This window comes from Gossypium raimondii, chromosome 4 (assembly GCF_025698545.1).
Source record: "Gossypium raimondii isolate GPD5lz chromosome 4, ASM2569854v1, whole genome shotgun sequence".
In the NCBI taxonomy this organism is placed as follows: Eukaryota; Viridiplantae; Streptophyta; class Magnoliopsida; order Malvales; family Malvaceae; genus Gossypium; species Gossypium raimondii.
The window spans coordinates 48,440,809-48,456,656 of NC_068568.1; the positions used below are offsets into that span (position 1 = coordinate 48,440,809).

At 36.6% G+C, this 15,848-nt stretch overlaps 1 protein-coding gene across 1 annotated transcript; it reads left to right on the forward strand.

Annotated features, from left to right (window-relative positions):
• The first annotated feature begins 955 nt into the window (after window positions 1–955).
• LOC105779650 (E3 ubiquitin-protein ligase KEG) lies at window positions 956–14,951 on the forward strand. The gene is made up of 16 exons (XM_012603498.2): window positions 956–2,155; window positions 4,194–4,556; window positions 4,680–4,910; window positions 5,101–5,226; window positions 5,308–5,644; window positions 5,737–5,894; window positions 6,764–6,921; window positions 7,799–7,920; window positions 8,072–8,206; window positions 10,108–10,232; window positions 10,392–10,496; window positions 10,616–10,855; window positions 11,949–12,282; window positions 12,418–12,606; window positions 12,724–13,029; window positions 13,281–14,951. The coding sequence occupies exons 1-16, from the start codon at window positions 1,350–1,352 to the stop codon at window positions 14,514–14,516; spliced, it is 4,971 nt and encodes a 1,656-aa protein (XP_012458952.1). The 5' UTR covers window positions 956–1,349; the 3' UTR covers window positions 14,517–14,951.
• The last annotated feature ends 897 nt before the right edge of the window (window positions 14,952–15,848 follow it).

Here is a 15,848-nt window from a genome sequence, read left to right on the forward strand (position 1 = left end):
CAGTTTTTATAAATTGGTGGGCAATCTCTTAGTGGATGGAGAGTTTGTCTGGTGGATTATTGACAATCTTATACTTGAGGAATTGGTAGGTGGTACTAGAAATAAAGGCTTAAATGGCTAGATAATTGGAATCTCCCTTGGTGATTATTGTGGCTACATTAAATCTTTTTACAAAATCACGGAAGGATTCTCCCACTTTCTGGTGGATGGACATTAAATAAGCCAACGACTATTGTAGGTTCTTGTTGGCTAAAAATTGACTCATAAACATGTTGGCCAGTTGGACGAATGTGTAGATGGATCCTCTCGGTAGAGACACATACCACTCTTGGGCGGCATAGGTAAATGTCATAAGAAAATTCGACACTTGGTCTCATCAGAGGCTCCCAAGATGTTCATGTGATTATTGTAGAAGGTTAAATGGTCCTCCGGATCCCCCAGACCACCATAAAAAATCTTGGGAAATTTGAAAGATGACGAAATGAAAGAAACATTCTCCAAAAAATCTTATATTATCTAAAGAAGAGATGGTAATAAAATTACCCTATGTTTCGAATTCTTGCTACCATTGAAAACTTAAGATAATCTGTTGAAAGTAATATTTGAAATTCAAACAAAAAAAAAGTGATTCTGAAATCTTACATCTTATAAATGTAAAATTTTTGAGCTAAATAATGATTTATATGTGTTCGGGTTTGAATCCAAATACCTATAGAATATTCTTTTACTAACTTTTAACTTCACTCTTTTTATGTGTAGAAATTATTATTAATTTTATAAAAGATGAGTGTATATTTTTATTTAATAAAAATCGAAATCGAAATCGAAATTATTTTCTCTAATTACAAAAAACCTAAAATAAAAAGGGAAAAAAACAGAAGTAAACAAAGCGCAAGAAACGGGTTGGTGAGAGAGAAAGTCATAACATCTTAAACTCAATTAAAAGTCACCAAAGTGAAAACAGCTTCAACACACTCTCTCTTTCTCAGCAGCCAAACTCTACCCAATTTTTATTTTAATATGTATATTAAAAAGAAAATAAAAATCCTTACTTCATAAAACCCTCATTCCTTTTCTGTTAAGAAGCCCTTTCTTCCTCTGTCTCTCTTTCAATTTCTCCCCTTTTTTTTCTTTTAATTTTATTAAAAATATTTTTTTGATCTCTGTCATAAACCCTGATTTTCCTTTTATTGGATCTGTCATTTCCTCTCCTCTCTTGATTATTCCTGTACAAAAAGATTTTTTTTTATATTTTTATAAATTGATGTTGTTAAATCCCCTGTTTGGTTTGTGAGTTTTTTTTTTCCTTTCTGTTTTTACTTTCTGGGAAAGTAAAGAAGGGGAAAAAAATGAAAGTACCTTGTTGTTCAGTTTGCCAAACGCGTTATAACGAGGAAGAGAGAGTTCCTTTATTGCTTCAATGCGGCCATGGGTTTTGCAAAGAGTGTCTTTCCAGAATGTTTTCTGCTTCACCCGATACTTCCTTGCCCTGCCCCCGGTGCCGCCACGTGTCCCTTGTCGGTAACTCTGTTCTGGCTCTGAAGAAGAACTATGGGATTTTAGCTCTCCTTAACTCGAACCCGAACTCGGCTGGGTCCAACTCCAGGAACGATTTCGATTGCGATTACACGGATGATGAAGGAGATGATGATGATGAAGGGAGGGAGGATGATGATGAAAATGGGGATTTCTTCCATGAATTGGCAGGTGGTCGGATTAACCGCGGGTCTCATGCTTCGAGTTCCGGAGGTGCTGCCGCTGGATGCGGACCGGTGATTGAACTGACAGCTCATCCGGAAGTGAAGTTGATTAGGAAGATAGAAGGGAAAGGGGAAGGGAAAGGAGGGAGAGCAGGAGTGGAAACCTGGGCGGCGGTAATTAGTGGGGCCTATGGAGGCGGAGGAGGAAGGCGGTGTAAGCATAAGGTGGCGGTGAAGAAAGTAGGGGCAATGGAAGGTATGGATGGAGAGTGGGTTCAAGGTCAACTTGATAGTTTGAGGCGTGCATCAATGTGGTGTAGAAATGTTTGTACTTTCCATGGAGTTATTAAGTTGGAAGAGAGTAGTTTGGGGATTGTTATGGATAGGTGTCATGGATCGATTCAATCTGCAATGTTCAACAATGAAGGGAGACTTACTTTGGAGCAAGTTCTAAGGTTCTATTTTTATTTTAATTTCCTTTCCTTTTGTTGTTTATTGATTTCATGATATTTTGATTGATGTTCATTGTGTGAAATATTGTTGATTTTGTTGACTTCGCTAGATGTTGTAATGTAAATCTTAATTCTTTTTGCTAACAAAACATAAGATTGCTAGGCTGTTTGTAAGCCAGGGAAAATTTGTGTTATTTCCCAAGATTGTTTTTTCTTGTCAAGGCTGAATGATCCTTAAGCTTTGATCTTTCACATGGCGATATTCTTTATTGTGTTCAGAATGTAGGTTTTCGTTTAATCAGCCAAATGCAAGCAGGTCTTTATGTTTTATGTGTATTTTTTTTTTCTGTAGTTATTCAGATAAAAATGCTAACTCGTACTGAATTCATGTTGCCTTTAATGAAGTAGATTAAGATATTGTGATTTCAAGGGAAGTGCTTTAAGTTTTTGTTCTTGCATTGTAGATTTCATTTATGTACGCTGAATGAAACTTTACACTTTTGGGGAATGATTGTATGATGATCAATCTATTACCATGGAGGCTAAGATAGATTTCTGATATCTCAAATATTCAACTATTCTCTTTACCTTCAGTTCTAATTATGTGTGCAAATTCTTTGCAGTCGTTGAAGGAAAAAAAATATTTTAACCTCTTAACTTTGAATTCTTTGTCGAAGTGCTTGTTGACTTGACATATTTTGGTACTAATACTGCCTGTGACCTTTTTAACCACTATGTGAGTTTCGATGGATTACTGTTACTTGGAGTTTGTTACAAGTTGGTTCCTATCTGATTATGAATGTCAGATGTGGCAAATGAAAAGTCAGCAATAACCAAGTCTTGCTGCTTAACTCCCCCCCCCCCCCCTTAAATGTTGTTGCCTTTGCCAAGGATGCAGAAGATGTGCTTGAAGAATGTTGTATATTGGGGAAAAAGTGAGGGCTATTTTGGTTTTGATTGGTGATGTTGGCCAGGGTTGTGGGGAAGATTATTCCATGCTTTAAATTTAATTAGAATTTGGATAATTCTACTGTTAGACACACTTAAGAAAATATTTTGTAGCAGCTGGTGTCTTGCAAATCATACTTGCATTAATAGCAATGTTAATTTATCTTAGTTTTGAGATTCCTTCAGTTTTAATGTCTTGCCAAATGATTTTTGGCTGTTTTAATTGAATAACAGCTTTTATCTGAATATTGCCTAGTTGTTTCTCCTGTTGCTTAAAATATTTTTGATAACTTATGAAATAGACCACCTGGCTTTTCTAATCCTACTCTCTTTGTCTTTCCCTCTACCTTCCCTTTTTCTTCAGCTGCAGTTACATTGTGAATACCATTTATGAAATGGACCGAACTTGTCCTTTTCCAATTACTTTTAAAATTTTAACTTGTTCTGCCTTGTAGTAACTGGTTAGATTTGTGTCTCTTTACTCCAACAGGATCTGCAAATAAATCGATGAATTTTCAAAGGTGACATTTTTTAGGAGTGAATAGTTGTCTTTGGGAGAAATGGTGGAACTAATATTGTTTCTTGGAGAGAGAAAGTAATTGGTAACATTTTTTTTTATTATAGTAAGAATGCAATTGCAAAAATGCTCAAGAATATAGGCAAAGGTCTCATCAATATGAAATGTCAAAGACAGTGGATCGATTTATGCATGAATTATACGTTTTTATTGACTATAGAAAATTTTAATTATAATATCATGCACGGGAAAGATATGTGTTGCCTTATCATCCTTTTTAATGTTTTTATGCTTAGAATTCTTAAAATTTGGTATCAGAGTTGGTGTTTTTATGTGCAAAATATGATTTTCCAATTTTTTTATCTAAAATTTCTTTTTTTGATGTTAAAGGCTGTTTGCTATTTAATTCTATTTGTTGGCTAATTATAATCACATATGGTGTTATTATGTGACTTTAACTTTTTTCATCCTATCGTTTGCTATGCCTGTCTTTAGCTTATATGATATCTAGATAATTGGCTGTTATCATGTGGCTGTAATCTTTTCCTTGATTTAATGAGTGTTTGCTAATTGCAGATATGGAGCAGATATTGCACGAGGGGTGGCAGAACTTCATGCTGCAGGTGTCGTTTGTATGAATATAAAGCCATCCAATCTTCTTCTGGATGCAAATGGTCATGCTGTTGTTTCTGATTATGGACTTGCTTCAATTCTGAAGAATCCTGCTTGCCGAAAAGCACGAGCTGAATGTGATTCCTCCAAGATTCATTCCTGCATGGATTGCACTATGCTCAGCCCACATTACACTGCTCCAGAGGCTTGGGAGCCAGTAAAAAAGTCTCTGAATCTGTTCTGGGATGATGCAATAGGCATATCAGTAGAATCAGATGCCTGGAGTTTTGGTTGTACATTGGTGGAAATGTGCACTGGTTCCATCCCGTATGTGGAGCAACCCAATTTTTTTTATTTTACTTTTTTGTTTCTTTCTCTTTGTGTATACGTTTCCATGTTTTGATAAATGTTCCAGTTTTGTTGTAACACAAGCTGAAATTCTTTATGCAGCTGGGCTGGTTTAAGTGCAGATGAAATCTATCGAGCTGTTGTTAAGTCTCGGAAATTGCCTCCACAATATGCTAGTGTAGTGGGTGTTGGGTTACCTAGGGAATTGTGGAAGATGATTGGTGATTGCCTGCACTTCAAGCCATCAAAAAGACCCACATTTAATGCAATGTTAGCAATATTCCTCCGTCATTTGCAAGAGATACCATGCAGCCCTCCTGCAAGCCCTGATAAGTAAGAAAATTTTAATTGTTACCCATGTCCAACTTCCTTTTATCATTGTTTCTGATGGCTAGATAATAGCTAATTCTGGTCTTAAAAGCAGTTTAGCGTTGGTTATTCATTTGTGTATTTGGCCTTGTTAGGACAGAGTTACAGTAAAATTATTAATAGCATTTAATAAATTTTATTGGTGCATGTGCAGTGGCTTTGCCAAATTTCCTGGATCAAATGTAGTGGAGCCACCAGCTGTGGCTGACTTAGAGGTTGTACCTGATAATCCTAACCTTCTACATCGACTTATTTCCGAGGGAGATGTGAGCAGTGTGAGGTTAGTGCATTTTATTCTCTCATTTCGAAGAATGATGTCTCTTATCATATATTTCATATGCCCTTTTCTTTGTTTCTACAGAGATTTTCTTGCAAATGCTTCATCAGGAAATAGTGGCACCTCAATTTCGTCACTTTTAGAAGCAGAGAATGCTGATGGACAAACTGCTCTCCACTTGGCCTGCAGGCGAGGTAGTGCTGAACTTGTTGAGGCAATATTGGAGTATGCAGAGGCAAATGTGGATGTTTTGGATAAGGACGGGGATCCTCCTCTTGTCTTTGCTTTAGCTGCTGGATCCCCAGAATGTGTCCTTGCTCTTATTAGGAGAGGCTCTGATGTTCAATCCAGGTTAAGGGAAGGCTTTGGTCCTTCTGTTGCCCATGTTTGTGCATACCATGGTCAACCTGACTGCATGCGTGTAGGTTTATGTCAGTCATATATATTTGCTGCTCTTTCTTGCTTGTTTCCAGTGGTTGAGTTATCTGGTTTGTGTCTCTAAATGTCTAACAGGAGTTGCTATTGGCTGGAGCTGACCCTAATGCTGTAGATGATGAAGGCGAATCTGTTCTACATAGAGCTGTGGCCAAGAAATATACAGACTGCGCCCTTGTCATATTGGAAAATGGAGGCTGTGCATCAATGGCTGTCTTGAATTCCAAAAACCTGACGTATGTAGTATGCTGCACTAAACCTGTATGCTTAGTTTTTTGTTTTTCTAATTCTCTTGCTTTAACCATATCAACACTAAACTGCAAGGTTTTTATCCCCTTCAAAAATTGCAAGTGGTCAATGAAGCACTTCTAGGTTGTAGCTTTTCTGTTTATGTAGTCTAGGATCTTGTAAACTGAATTAGTGATTTGACTTAGGGAAGATAACCTGCTTGATTGACTTTAGGTTAAAAGTAACCAGATTTCATTTCATTTAATTTTCTTATTTTTTTCAATGTATACTTTTTCTCTGATTTTACTTATTATTTTGTAGCTCTTGTTTCATTTTTTATAAATACATCACATTTGTTATATGTTGCCTGTTGAGTTATTCGTCAATTGGATGTTGAATTTGTGAACACCGCATGGTAAGATAATCTTGAAATTACAAGTAATCGATGTTACTTTTGACAGTCTAATGCCAAGGACAGATAACTGGTCAACGATCTTATTTCTCTATCAAGTTGGAGGCAGATGCCAATGATTAATTCATTCAAAGTGATTCCTTGAGAAAGAAAAAAGAGTCTTAGACATTGTTTGATCCTTTCATCTACTGGATTTGCGGTTAAATCTTAGCTTACTTGTCTTTTTCTCAAGCTTTTCCTTTTTCTTTTGGGAGGGGAGGGGTGCGAACATAAATTTGCCTCGAGTAGAAAGCGGAAAAAAATATGAAATAGAGCAACTTATTCCAACCTTTTTAACCCCTTTGCTATCTGTGTGCATATAAATTACCACATTTTGTTGGAATATATGACTGCCAAAAGTTCTTGGCATTTAATTTTTCACATCCTTTCCTGCTGCTCAATGCTTCTTTTTGACATTGTCATTAGACCATTGCATTTGTGTGTGGCAACATGGAATGTGGCTGTTGTCAAAAGGTGGGTGGAAGTTGCATCACCAGAAGAAATTGCCGAGGCGCTTGATATTCCCAGTCCTGTTGGCACTGCTTTGTGCATGGCTGCTGCTCTTAAGAAAGACCACGAAATAGGTAGTTCAGGCCTCTTGGATTGTCTTCTTTTAAGTTAATGGTTAGAATTTTCACTCTTGGAAGTTGTCTCTAGTCAATTGTTCACTTTAAGCCCTGTTCTTTGCAATATCTTTAATTTAAGCTATGATATTAACATTATATACGAATTGCTAAACAAGTTTAGGTATATCATTTGCTTCCTTAAAAGGCTATAAATGTGGCATTTTCTTTAAGTCACTAAAGAAGCATATTTATTAATTTCTTGTTTGTTATGAATCTTGGGATTTTGTTGTTCGACTATCAAAATTTCTTCATGAACTTACCATGTTGGCTATACCTTGAACCAGGATTTTTCATGTGGTTTTCTTTTTTCACCAAAAATTTCTAGGATTTTATATAAACATGCTTTGGCTGCTTGTCACTTTTTTACCTTTTTTGAAATCCTATTCCTAGTTGGTTACTGAATAGTTTTGGAATCTTCATAACTGTATGATTTTTATTTTCTCAAGGATTTTAATTATTTAATATTTTGCTCTATTCAAGCATCGATGCCAAGGTTTAGGCAATGAGATAACCTTTCTTTTCTTGTTATAATTTTCTCTCTGTTGCTACAGTGTTCTGGGATACCTGTTACAACATTGTTATCATATCCTTGGTCACTTACGTGGTCTTAAATGATTCTCTCTGTTTCTTTAAGCCTTTAAAGTATGATCCTTGTTTCAAGCAAACCGCAGCCTACTAAATCCTTCAATCACTTAGTTCCTATCCTTGAATGCCTATTTCCATACCTTGGTTTACTTCACTTTTGCTTGACTATATTACGTACATTTTCTTAATCTTATGAATTTTTATTATTCAGTAGTCATAAAACTATATTGGTTTATAAAACTGCTTGTAGAGGGTAGGGAACTGGTGCGCTTATTGCTTGCAGCTGGGGCAGATCCCACTGCCCAAGATGGTCAACATGGGAGAACAGCATTGCATACTGCTGCTATGGCTAATGATGTTGAATTGGTAAAAGTAAGCTACGTAACTTCCTTACTATGAGGAGCACTTATTTGTTATTCTTTTGTCAGCAATTTGATTCCTATTCATGCATTGATGCAATGTCAACAAAATTCAGCCAGACTTTGGGTTTATGCAAGTTCTCTAATTGCAAACTGATGAACAGATAATTCTTGATGCTGGAGTGGATGTGAACATCAGAAATGTGCACAATACGACACCTCTACATGTAGCTTTGGCCAGAGGGGCAACATCATGTGTTGGACTGCTTTTATCTGCTGGAGCAGATTGTAATTTGCAGGTTTCTACCTTCATTACTTAAAAAATCTTTGCCATGGAATGCTTTCTTTGCCATGGAATGCTTCTGCATGTTTTCTCCCAAATGAAGTAAATGGATTATTGACATTTTGCTATGACACAGATAGTATTTAATTATATTTATTCTTCATATGCATGATCTAGGCTTCAATTGTGTTGGGGGTTTATGCTTTATTTTTAGATGGTAGTTTGGGGTTCACATGTTGAGTCATTTTTATGATTATCTTGGTCTGAAAGCAGTTTGATCTAAATTATAATGAATAACTCTTCTAATTGAAGAATAATGTAAAGCCTTTATGAATCAAAGAATTCAGTGCTTAGATTTTAAATAAACATAGTTCTTTGGTTCATAACCAATAATGTACAGACACATTAAACCATATACAAGTAAATTGAAGTATTAGACGTGGAATGGCTAAATTAATTGCGTAAATCTCTCAGTTAGACTTGCTAATTGAAGTTTATGCTGGAGGAACACTTGGTAGATGAAGCTTAAATTAGATGCAGAATAGGCTGTGCTTGCTTTTTCCAGTTTGTTGTGAGGTATGCTTTTCTTGCACAGTGTCTTACCTGCAATGTGTTTGGGGATGGTGTGTTATCATATGAGATATTTTGGGAAGTACGTCTTCTTGGAGTTTGTGGTGGAATTGGAGGTTTTAGGTTTTATGGTTATTGAGGGTGGTATAAGTTTAGTCTTGAGTTAGGGTTTCGGATCAATTTGGGGGAGAATTTTTGATAAATGTGAAAACTAGCGTGTTATGATTGGCATTAATTGATTGGAATACTTGTACAATGTTTTTGGTCTTGGATATGAATATGTTTAAGGAGGATTGAATTTGGATCTGTAGAAAGAAGTTAAGAAAATGTTTCCTGTTCTCTTAACATGTATCCCTTCTGAAATTGCTCAAGGATAAACGCTTTTCAAGTTCAGGGAATTTGGGAAAGGAAAAATTGTTGGATGGGTATCTTGCTTTGAGTTGACACTTCCTTTTGATCGATTAGTGCTATGTGATAAGATTTTTATCTTTTGAGACTCATAACTAGAAAGAGAAGTTTTTGCTCAGACAAAGCAAATGATTTTTGTTAATTGAAGAACCCTTAATTCAGTCATTAGCTCTTCTTTGATATGGTGCGAAGGAAAAAATTGTATATGTTACAAGTTTCAAGTAGTTTTCTACTTTATACTTCTTCAGTTAGTGATGAATTTCAAACACAGCAAGCAAGAAATTTGGCGGTTTTGGTTTTTTGATTAGGTGGAAAGTCCTTCTTCCAAACTGTTCTATTACTTCTTACCTGACACTAGTTAACAAAGATCCATATTTACTTTGTTTTTTTTCCTAGTTTCTGTCAAATGTAGTTGCATGTTTGACATTGATACGTTACTTCTTTTTGAAGTTTTCTCTAATATTTTGAAGTTCATGGCACATAGTTGTTCATTTTCAATTGTTTGATTTGTTAACAACATAGTTACATTAAGAAAATTAAGGTTCTGTTTGCTTGGTGCTTTTGCTATTTGGTATTTCTTTTTCCAATAGAAAGTGAAAATTAAAATAAAAAATGAACTGAAAACAAGGGAGAAATGGCAGAGTAAAAAGCAAAAGAACTCACCAAGGAGCCTAAGTGTTGGAGCAATAAAATGAAAATTAAGAAGCAATCATGCATCTAAACTTTATGTACTTATGCAGTAATTTGGAAAAAAAAAAAAAAAACGATGCATACAATTGATTTAATTGATCTATCAAGTGATCGTTGTATCCTAATTATAGTTAGGCTTGAGATAAATGATAAATGTTAATTTCTGATATTGTTTAACAAAGGTTGTTAGGAAAGGCATTCTTTCCTTCTTGCAGTCCACTTATTCGTAGTGCCTTTGCTCATCACCAGGGTGATGAAGGCGATAATGCTTTCCATATAGCAGCAGATACTGCAAAAATGATTCGTGAAAATCTTGAATGGCTCATTGTGATGCTGAGAAATCCTGATGCTGCTGTTGAAGTTAGAAATCACAGGTCAGTCATGGTGAATCACCATTTCTTCTTTTGTTCTTGAATGTATGCATGTCTTTTTCTTTGGTTTAATTTGATTTTTTGGCTGCACATTTTACACTGTAGGAATCTATATGTTGGATCCTTATTGTTACTAACTTGGTATTGATGCATATATCACAGTGGCAAGACGTTACGTGACTTTTTGGAGACACTTCCCCGTGAATGGATTTCTGAAGATCTAATGGAGGCACTAATGAATAGGGGAGTTCATCTGTCTCCTACATTGTAAGGAGAAGGCTTACATAAATTTGCATTCATTTTCATACATACATACATCCGTACATATATATATATATAGTTCCTTTTCCTTTTATTATGATTCTTGTTTTTGTGATCTTACTCAGATTTGAAGTGGGTGATTGGGTGAAGTTCCGAAGAAGAATCACTACACCTACATATGGGTGGCAAGGTGCAAGGCATAAAAGTGTTGGGTTTGTGCAAAATGTGGTGGACAGAGACAATCTTATCGTGTCCTTTTGTTCTGGAGATGGAAATGCTCGTGTATTGGTAAATGAAGTTGTAAAAGTGATTCCTCTGGATAGAGGGCAGCATGTTAAGCTTAGAGCAGATGTCAAAGAGCCAAGGTTTGGATCAGTTTAGTTTCTAATTCGTAGTTCGCTGTTTCTTTGGTCTTTAAATATCCTTGGACTGGGATATGGAGGCGCTTAAGCCCTAAGCTTTCCCATTTATTACCTTTGGGAACTTTTCCAAACCCTTGATAAATATTGTGTTTTCTTGGAAGGTGTATGCTATTGCCTTGGTGTTTGAAAACTTTTTAGTCAAAATCGGAAATTGCACGTTTAATCTTAGGATTGTTGAAGTATTTAGTTCAAGTATGATGATATTATTTGTGATCTTTTTAATCATAATATATCTAAAAGTTAGTATAGACATATGAAGATATTTCCCTGTTATCTTCCCGGAGTGAAGGTAATTAATATCAGCGTAATGTCTCAATTATTTTTCTTGTCTCTCTTTTCATAGGCATGATTCTAGTTTCTATGAAGTCTCTTATGTTGCCATATGTTATTATTATTGTTATTTTATTTTAGAATGATAAACGGTATGAAGTCCTTTTTGCATATTGGCTGCTAAATTTGTACAAATAGCCCAAAATTGTAGTTGATCCGCCTCTCTATTTTTTGGTTCTTTTCGTTGTTTTTTTTTTTGTTTTTTTTTTGGGGGGGGGGGGAGAGTACAGATGTTTTGAGGTAAATGAATTACCTTACTCCTAGTACAAACTTTTTCTTGCTTGGTTTCATACATTGTATTTTTGGTTCCATTGGTTGAACTTCATTGCTGTAGCGGATACTAATGATCTACTTTTGTTTAGAAGATAGCTTTGTACCCGGATGGGTACTTCCTTGCCTTGATGTTACTCTTTGTTTGTTTCCTGTCAAAAAGAAAATGAAAGGGTTTAGGCTTGCTCACTCATTTCAATGTTTATGCAAGAGACTAGAAACCATTACAGCTTTTCCAGAGATTCATGTTCTTGATTGTACAATTCATACATTAGATGCCAGTGAAATACACTGTTAATCCACTCATGAAGTTGTACTTCGTCCTTTTGCATGCGTGCAATCCTGTAACTGAACTGACTAGCTTGATCATTGATAACTAGTCTGTCTATTTTCAGATATAAGTTCGAGTTAATAAATAGAATTGTTCTATCATCAGGTTTGGTTGGCGTGGTCAATCACGTGACAGTATTGGAACTGTCTTATGTGTTGATGATGATGGAATTTTACGTGTTGGCTTTCCTGGAGCTTCTAGAGGATGGAAAGCTGATCCTGCAGAAATGGAAAGAGTTGAAGAATTCAAGGTTGGGGATTGGGTTCGTATTCGTCCAACTCTTACAACGGCAAAGCATGGATTGGGATCTGTCACACCTGGGAGCATTGGTATAGTATACTGTATTAGACCGGACAGTAGTTTATTGTTGGACTTGAGCTATCTTCCAAATCCTTGGCATTGTGAACCAGAGGAAGTTGAGCCTGTTTCTCCGTTCAGGGTATAGAAGAGACTTCAAAATTTTTTTGTTATCAATGGTGTTGATAGAGCTTTTCTATCTATTTTTATTCTTATGTTATCTTGAATTGAAACTTGTTTTGGACATAAAGAAGTAATCTAATGTTTGATTTTATAGATTGGTGACCGGGTGTGTGTGAAGCGGTCTGTTGCAGAACCAAGATATGCTTGGGGTGGTGAGACCCATCATAGTGTAGGAAGAATTAGCGAAATAGAGACTGATGGGCTTCTTATAATTGAGATTCCTAATCGACCCATCCCATGGCAGGCTGATCCCTCTGACATGGAAAAACTTGAGGATTTCAAGGTATCTGCTGTTTTTCTTAATGTAGTCATTGAACTATCCATTAAGGGGTTTTTCATTGGGCCAGATGCTTGTGAAATTTAATGAATTTTAATTCTGTATATTTACTGTTGTGAGCAGGTTGGGGATTGGGTTAGAGTAAAAGCCTCAGTACCCTCCCCAAAATATGGATGGGAGGACATTACGCGTAGCAGCATCGGTATAATTCATAGTTTAGAGGATGATGGTGATATCGGTATTGCATTCTGCTTCAGAAGCAAGCCTTTTTGTTGTTCTGTCACTGATGTGGAGAAAGTCCCTCCTTTTGAAGTGGGACAAGAGGTTCATGTGACGCCATCAGTCAGTCAGCCTCGACTTGGATGGTCAAATGAAACTCCAGCAACTGTTGGAAAAATTGTTAGAATTGACATGGATGGAGCATTGAATGTAAGCATGCTGCTCATGTTTGCACAAATTAATCCATTCTGATTTGTTCTCTCTATTTGGAAGCAAGTAACCTGGTCTTCTGTTGTTACTTGTTCTTCATACTTTGCAATTTTGTTTTCATTTTCTTTCCATTGCCTTCATTGGATGGCTCGGAAAATGTTGGAGCATTATATCTTTCATTGCAGTGTTGTCGGTGTATCATTGTTCGGGGAATGCATATGTAACAGAGTGTTTTTCTTTATGCTCTGCAGGTGAGGGTGTCTGGCAGGCATAGTTTGTGGAAACTTTCCCCGGGGGATGCAGAAAGGCTTTCGGGATTTGAAGTGGGTGATTGGGTCCGTTCGAAGCCAAGCCTTGGCACTAGACCAAGTTATGATTGGAATACCATTGGGAAGGAGAATTTAGCTGTAGTGCATAGTATTCAGGATACTGGATATTTGGAATTGGCATGCTGCTTCCGGAAAGGGAAGTGGAGTACCCATTTCTCAGATGTAGAAAAGGTTCCAAGCTATAAAGTTGGGCAACATGTTCGGTTTCGAGCTGGGTTAGTTGAGCCAAGGTGGGGCTGGAGAGGGACTCAATCTGATTCACGGGGCATTATTACTAGTGTTCATGCGGATGGGGAAGTGAGAGTTGCTTTCTTTGGTTTGCCAGGCATGTGGAGAGGAGATCCCGCAGATCTTGAAATTGAGCCGATGTTTGGAGTGGGAGAGTGGGTGCAATTGAGAGAAAATGCTAGCTGTTGGAAATCTATTGGACCTGGTAGTGTCGGTGTTGTACAAGGAATAGGGTATGAAGGAGATGAATGGGATGGAAGCACCCTTGTCGCATTTTGCGGCGAGCAGGAGAGATGGGTGGGACCCACTTCCCATCTTGAGAAAGTGGACAGACTTGTCATAGGGCAGAAGGTGAGAGTAAAGCTCTCGGTGAAGCAGCCAAGATTTGGCTGGTCAGGTCATAGCCATACAAGTGTTGGAACAATAGCAGCAATTGATGCCGATGGCAAGTTGAGAATATACACTCCTGTTGGCTCCAAAACTTGGATGCTTGACCCATCAGAAGTGGAGCTGATTGAGGAACAGGAACTTTGCATCGGGGACTGGGTTAGGGTTAGGCCATCAATTTCAGTCCCGACTCACCACTGGGGAGAGGTAACTCACTCGAGCATCGGGGTAGTGCATCGAATGGAAAATGGGGACTTATGGGTGGCATTCTGCTTTATGGAAAGGCTATGGCTTTGTAAGGCTTGCGAGATGGAAAGGGTCAGGCCATTTAAAGTTGGCGACAAGGTGCGGATTCGAGAGGGGCTTGTAACGCCAAGGTGGGGATGGGGAATGGAGACTCATGCCAGCAAAGGTCAGGTAGTTGGGGTTGATGCAAATGGAAAACTAAGGATTAAGTTTCAATGGAGGGAAGGGAGGCCATGGATTGGAGATCCAGCAGACATTGAACTTGATGACAGCTTTGGCATAACCAGCACCTCATGAAATATTGCGTAGGCTTGTGTTTTAGGTTCATTTCTGAAGCTTGGAGACTCCAGGTTTTGGCCTCCCAGCTCGATTAGAGAAGCCAGGGAGGTGTGAACATTTCCACTGCATTGTGTAAACATTCTTGCTCGACGCACTATGTGGATTGTGGTGGGAGATTGAATTACAGGATTGTTTATTGTTAATAATTAGAGAGAGAGAGAGAGAGAGAATGAGAAGGATCTGGCTTGCCTCACTGTTAATTATAGGGAAAAAGGATACGAAAGCAGCCAATGAAAACAAAGTAGCTTTAGGTTTTGTATCTCATAGATCTGATATTGGTAGTTTATATAAGCTGCTGAGGTATATATATATACAGAGAGATGAATTTGGTCATTTATTAAATGTTATTTTGTACAAATTGAACCTTATAATGTTTCAGAGTTGTTTTTATGATATTTGGAGTGGGGTATGAGTGTGATACGAGTACCATTGGGTGGGTTCTTATATGACTTATATTTGCACGCGCATATTTTAGTGTGTCATACGAATATCTAAGTGATTCGATCCATGAATGAATAGGGCTTTTAAGGTAGAACTTTTATCAAATGTCAACTCATAATTCACACTATTTCATTATGATCAGTTCAAATCTTATTTTTCATATGGGTAAGAAAGAAAATCCTTTTTATTGTGCATGTCAGAACCATCAATATCATTAAAATTATGTTTACTTCATTATTTTAAATACATGCTTTCACCATTTTGTTCTCAAGAACTTCGGAATTTTGATCTCTGAGCTTTAATGGTTTTTTTCTTTTGTAAACAACAATTTGTGTTTTATCTAATGAATGGTACTTTTCCTTGTGTTTTATCTAACAAGTTCTAATGAATTATAAAAATTATAGTTTTTTAATATATATATATATAAAATATTAAAAATATATTATAAAAAGTCATTTATTGGTTCCTTATTTTGAAAATTAATCCCCAACACTATTGGGGTAAACTTGAATTAAGCAACGAACAAGAATGAGTAGAGAAAAATTGGATACAAATATTTACGGGAAAAAATTCCTCTGAAGAGTATAAAAAACCACAGGCAGAAAAACTTCACTAAAACGACAAATAATCGAAGAGGAGTACAAGATGGAGAAATAAAACAAACCCATACCCAAAATACAGAGTTTTCCTGAAATTTCCACAAAACTCTCTTAAATGGTGTTGAATCAAACTTTCCACAATTGATAAAAGCCCTATTTATAGGCTAAAATTCGTGTGAATATATGACTAAAATATCTCTAAAATAATTAAAGTTAGACTGAGAAAAGATAGCGGAGTTTAATTAGAAGA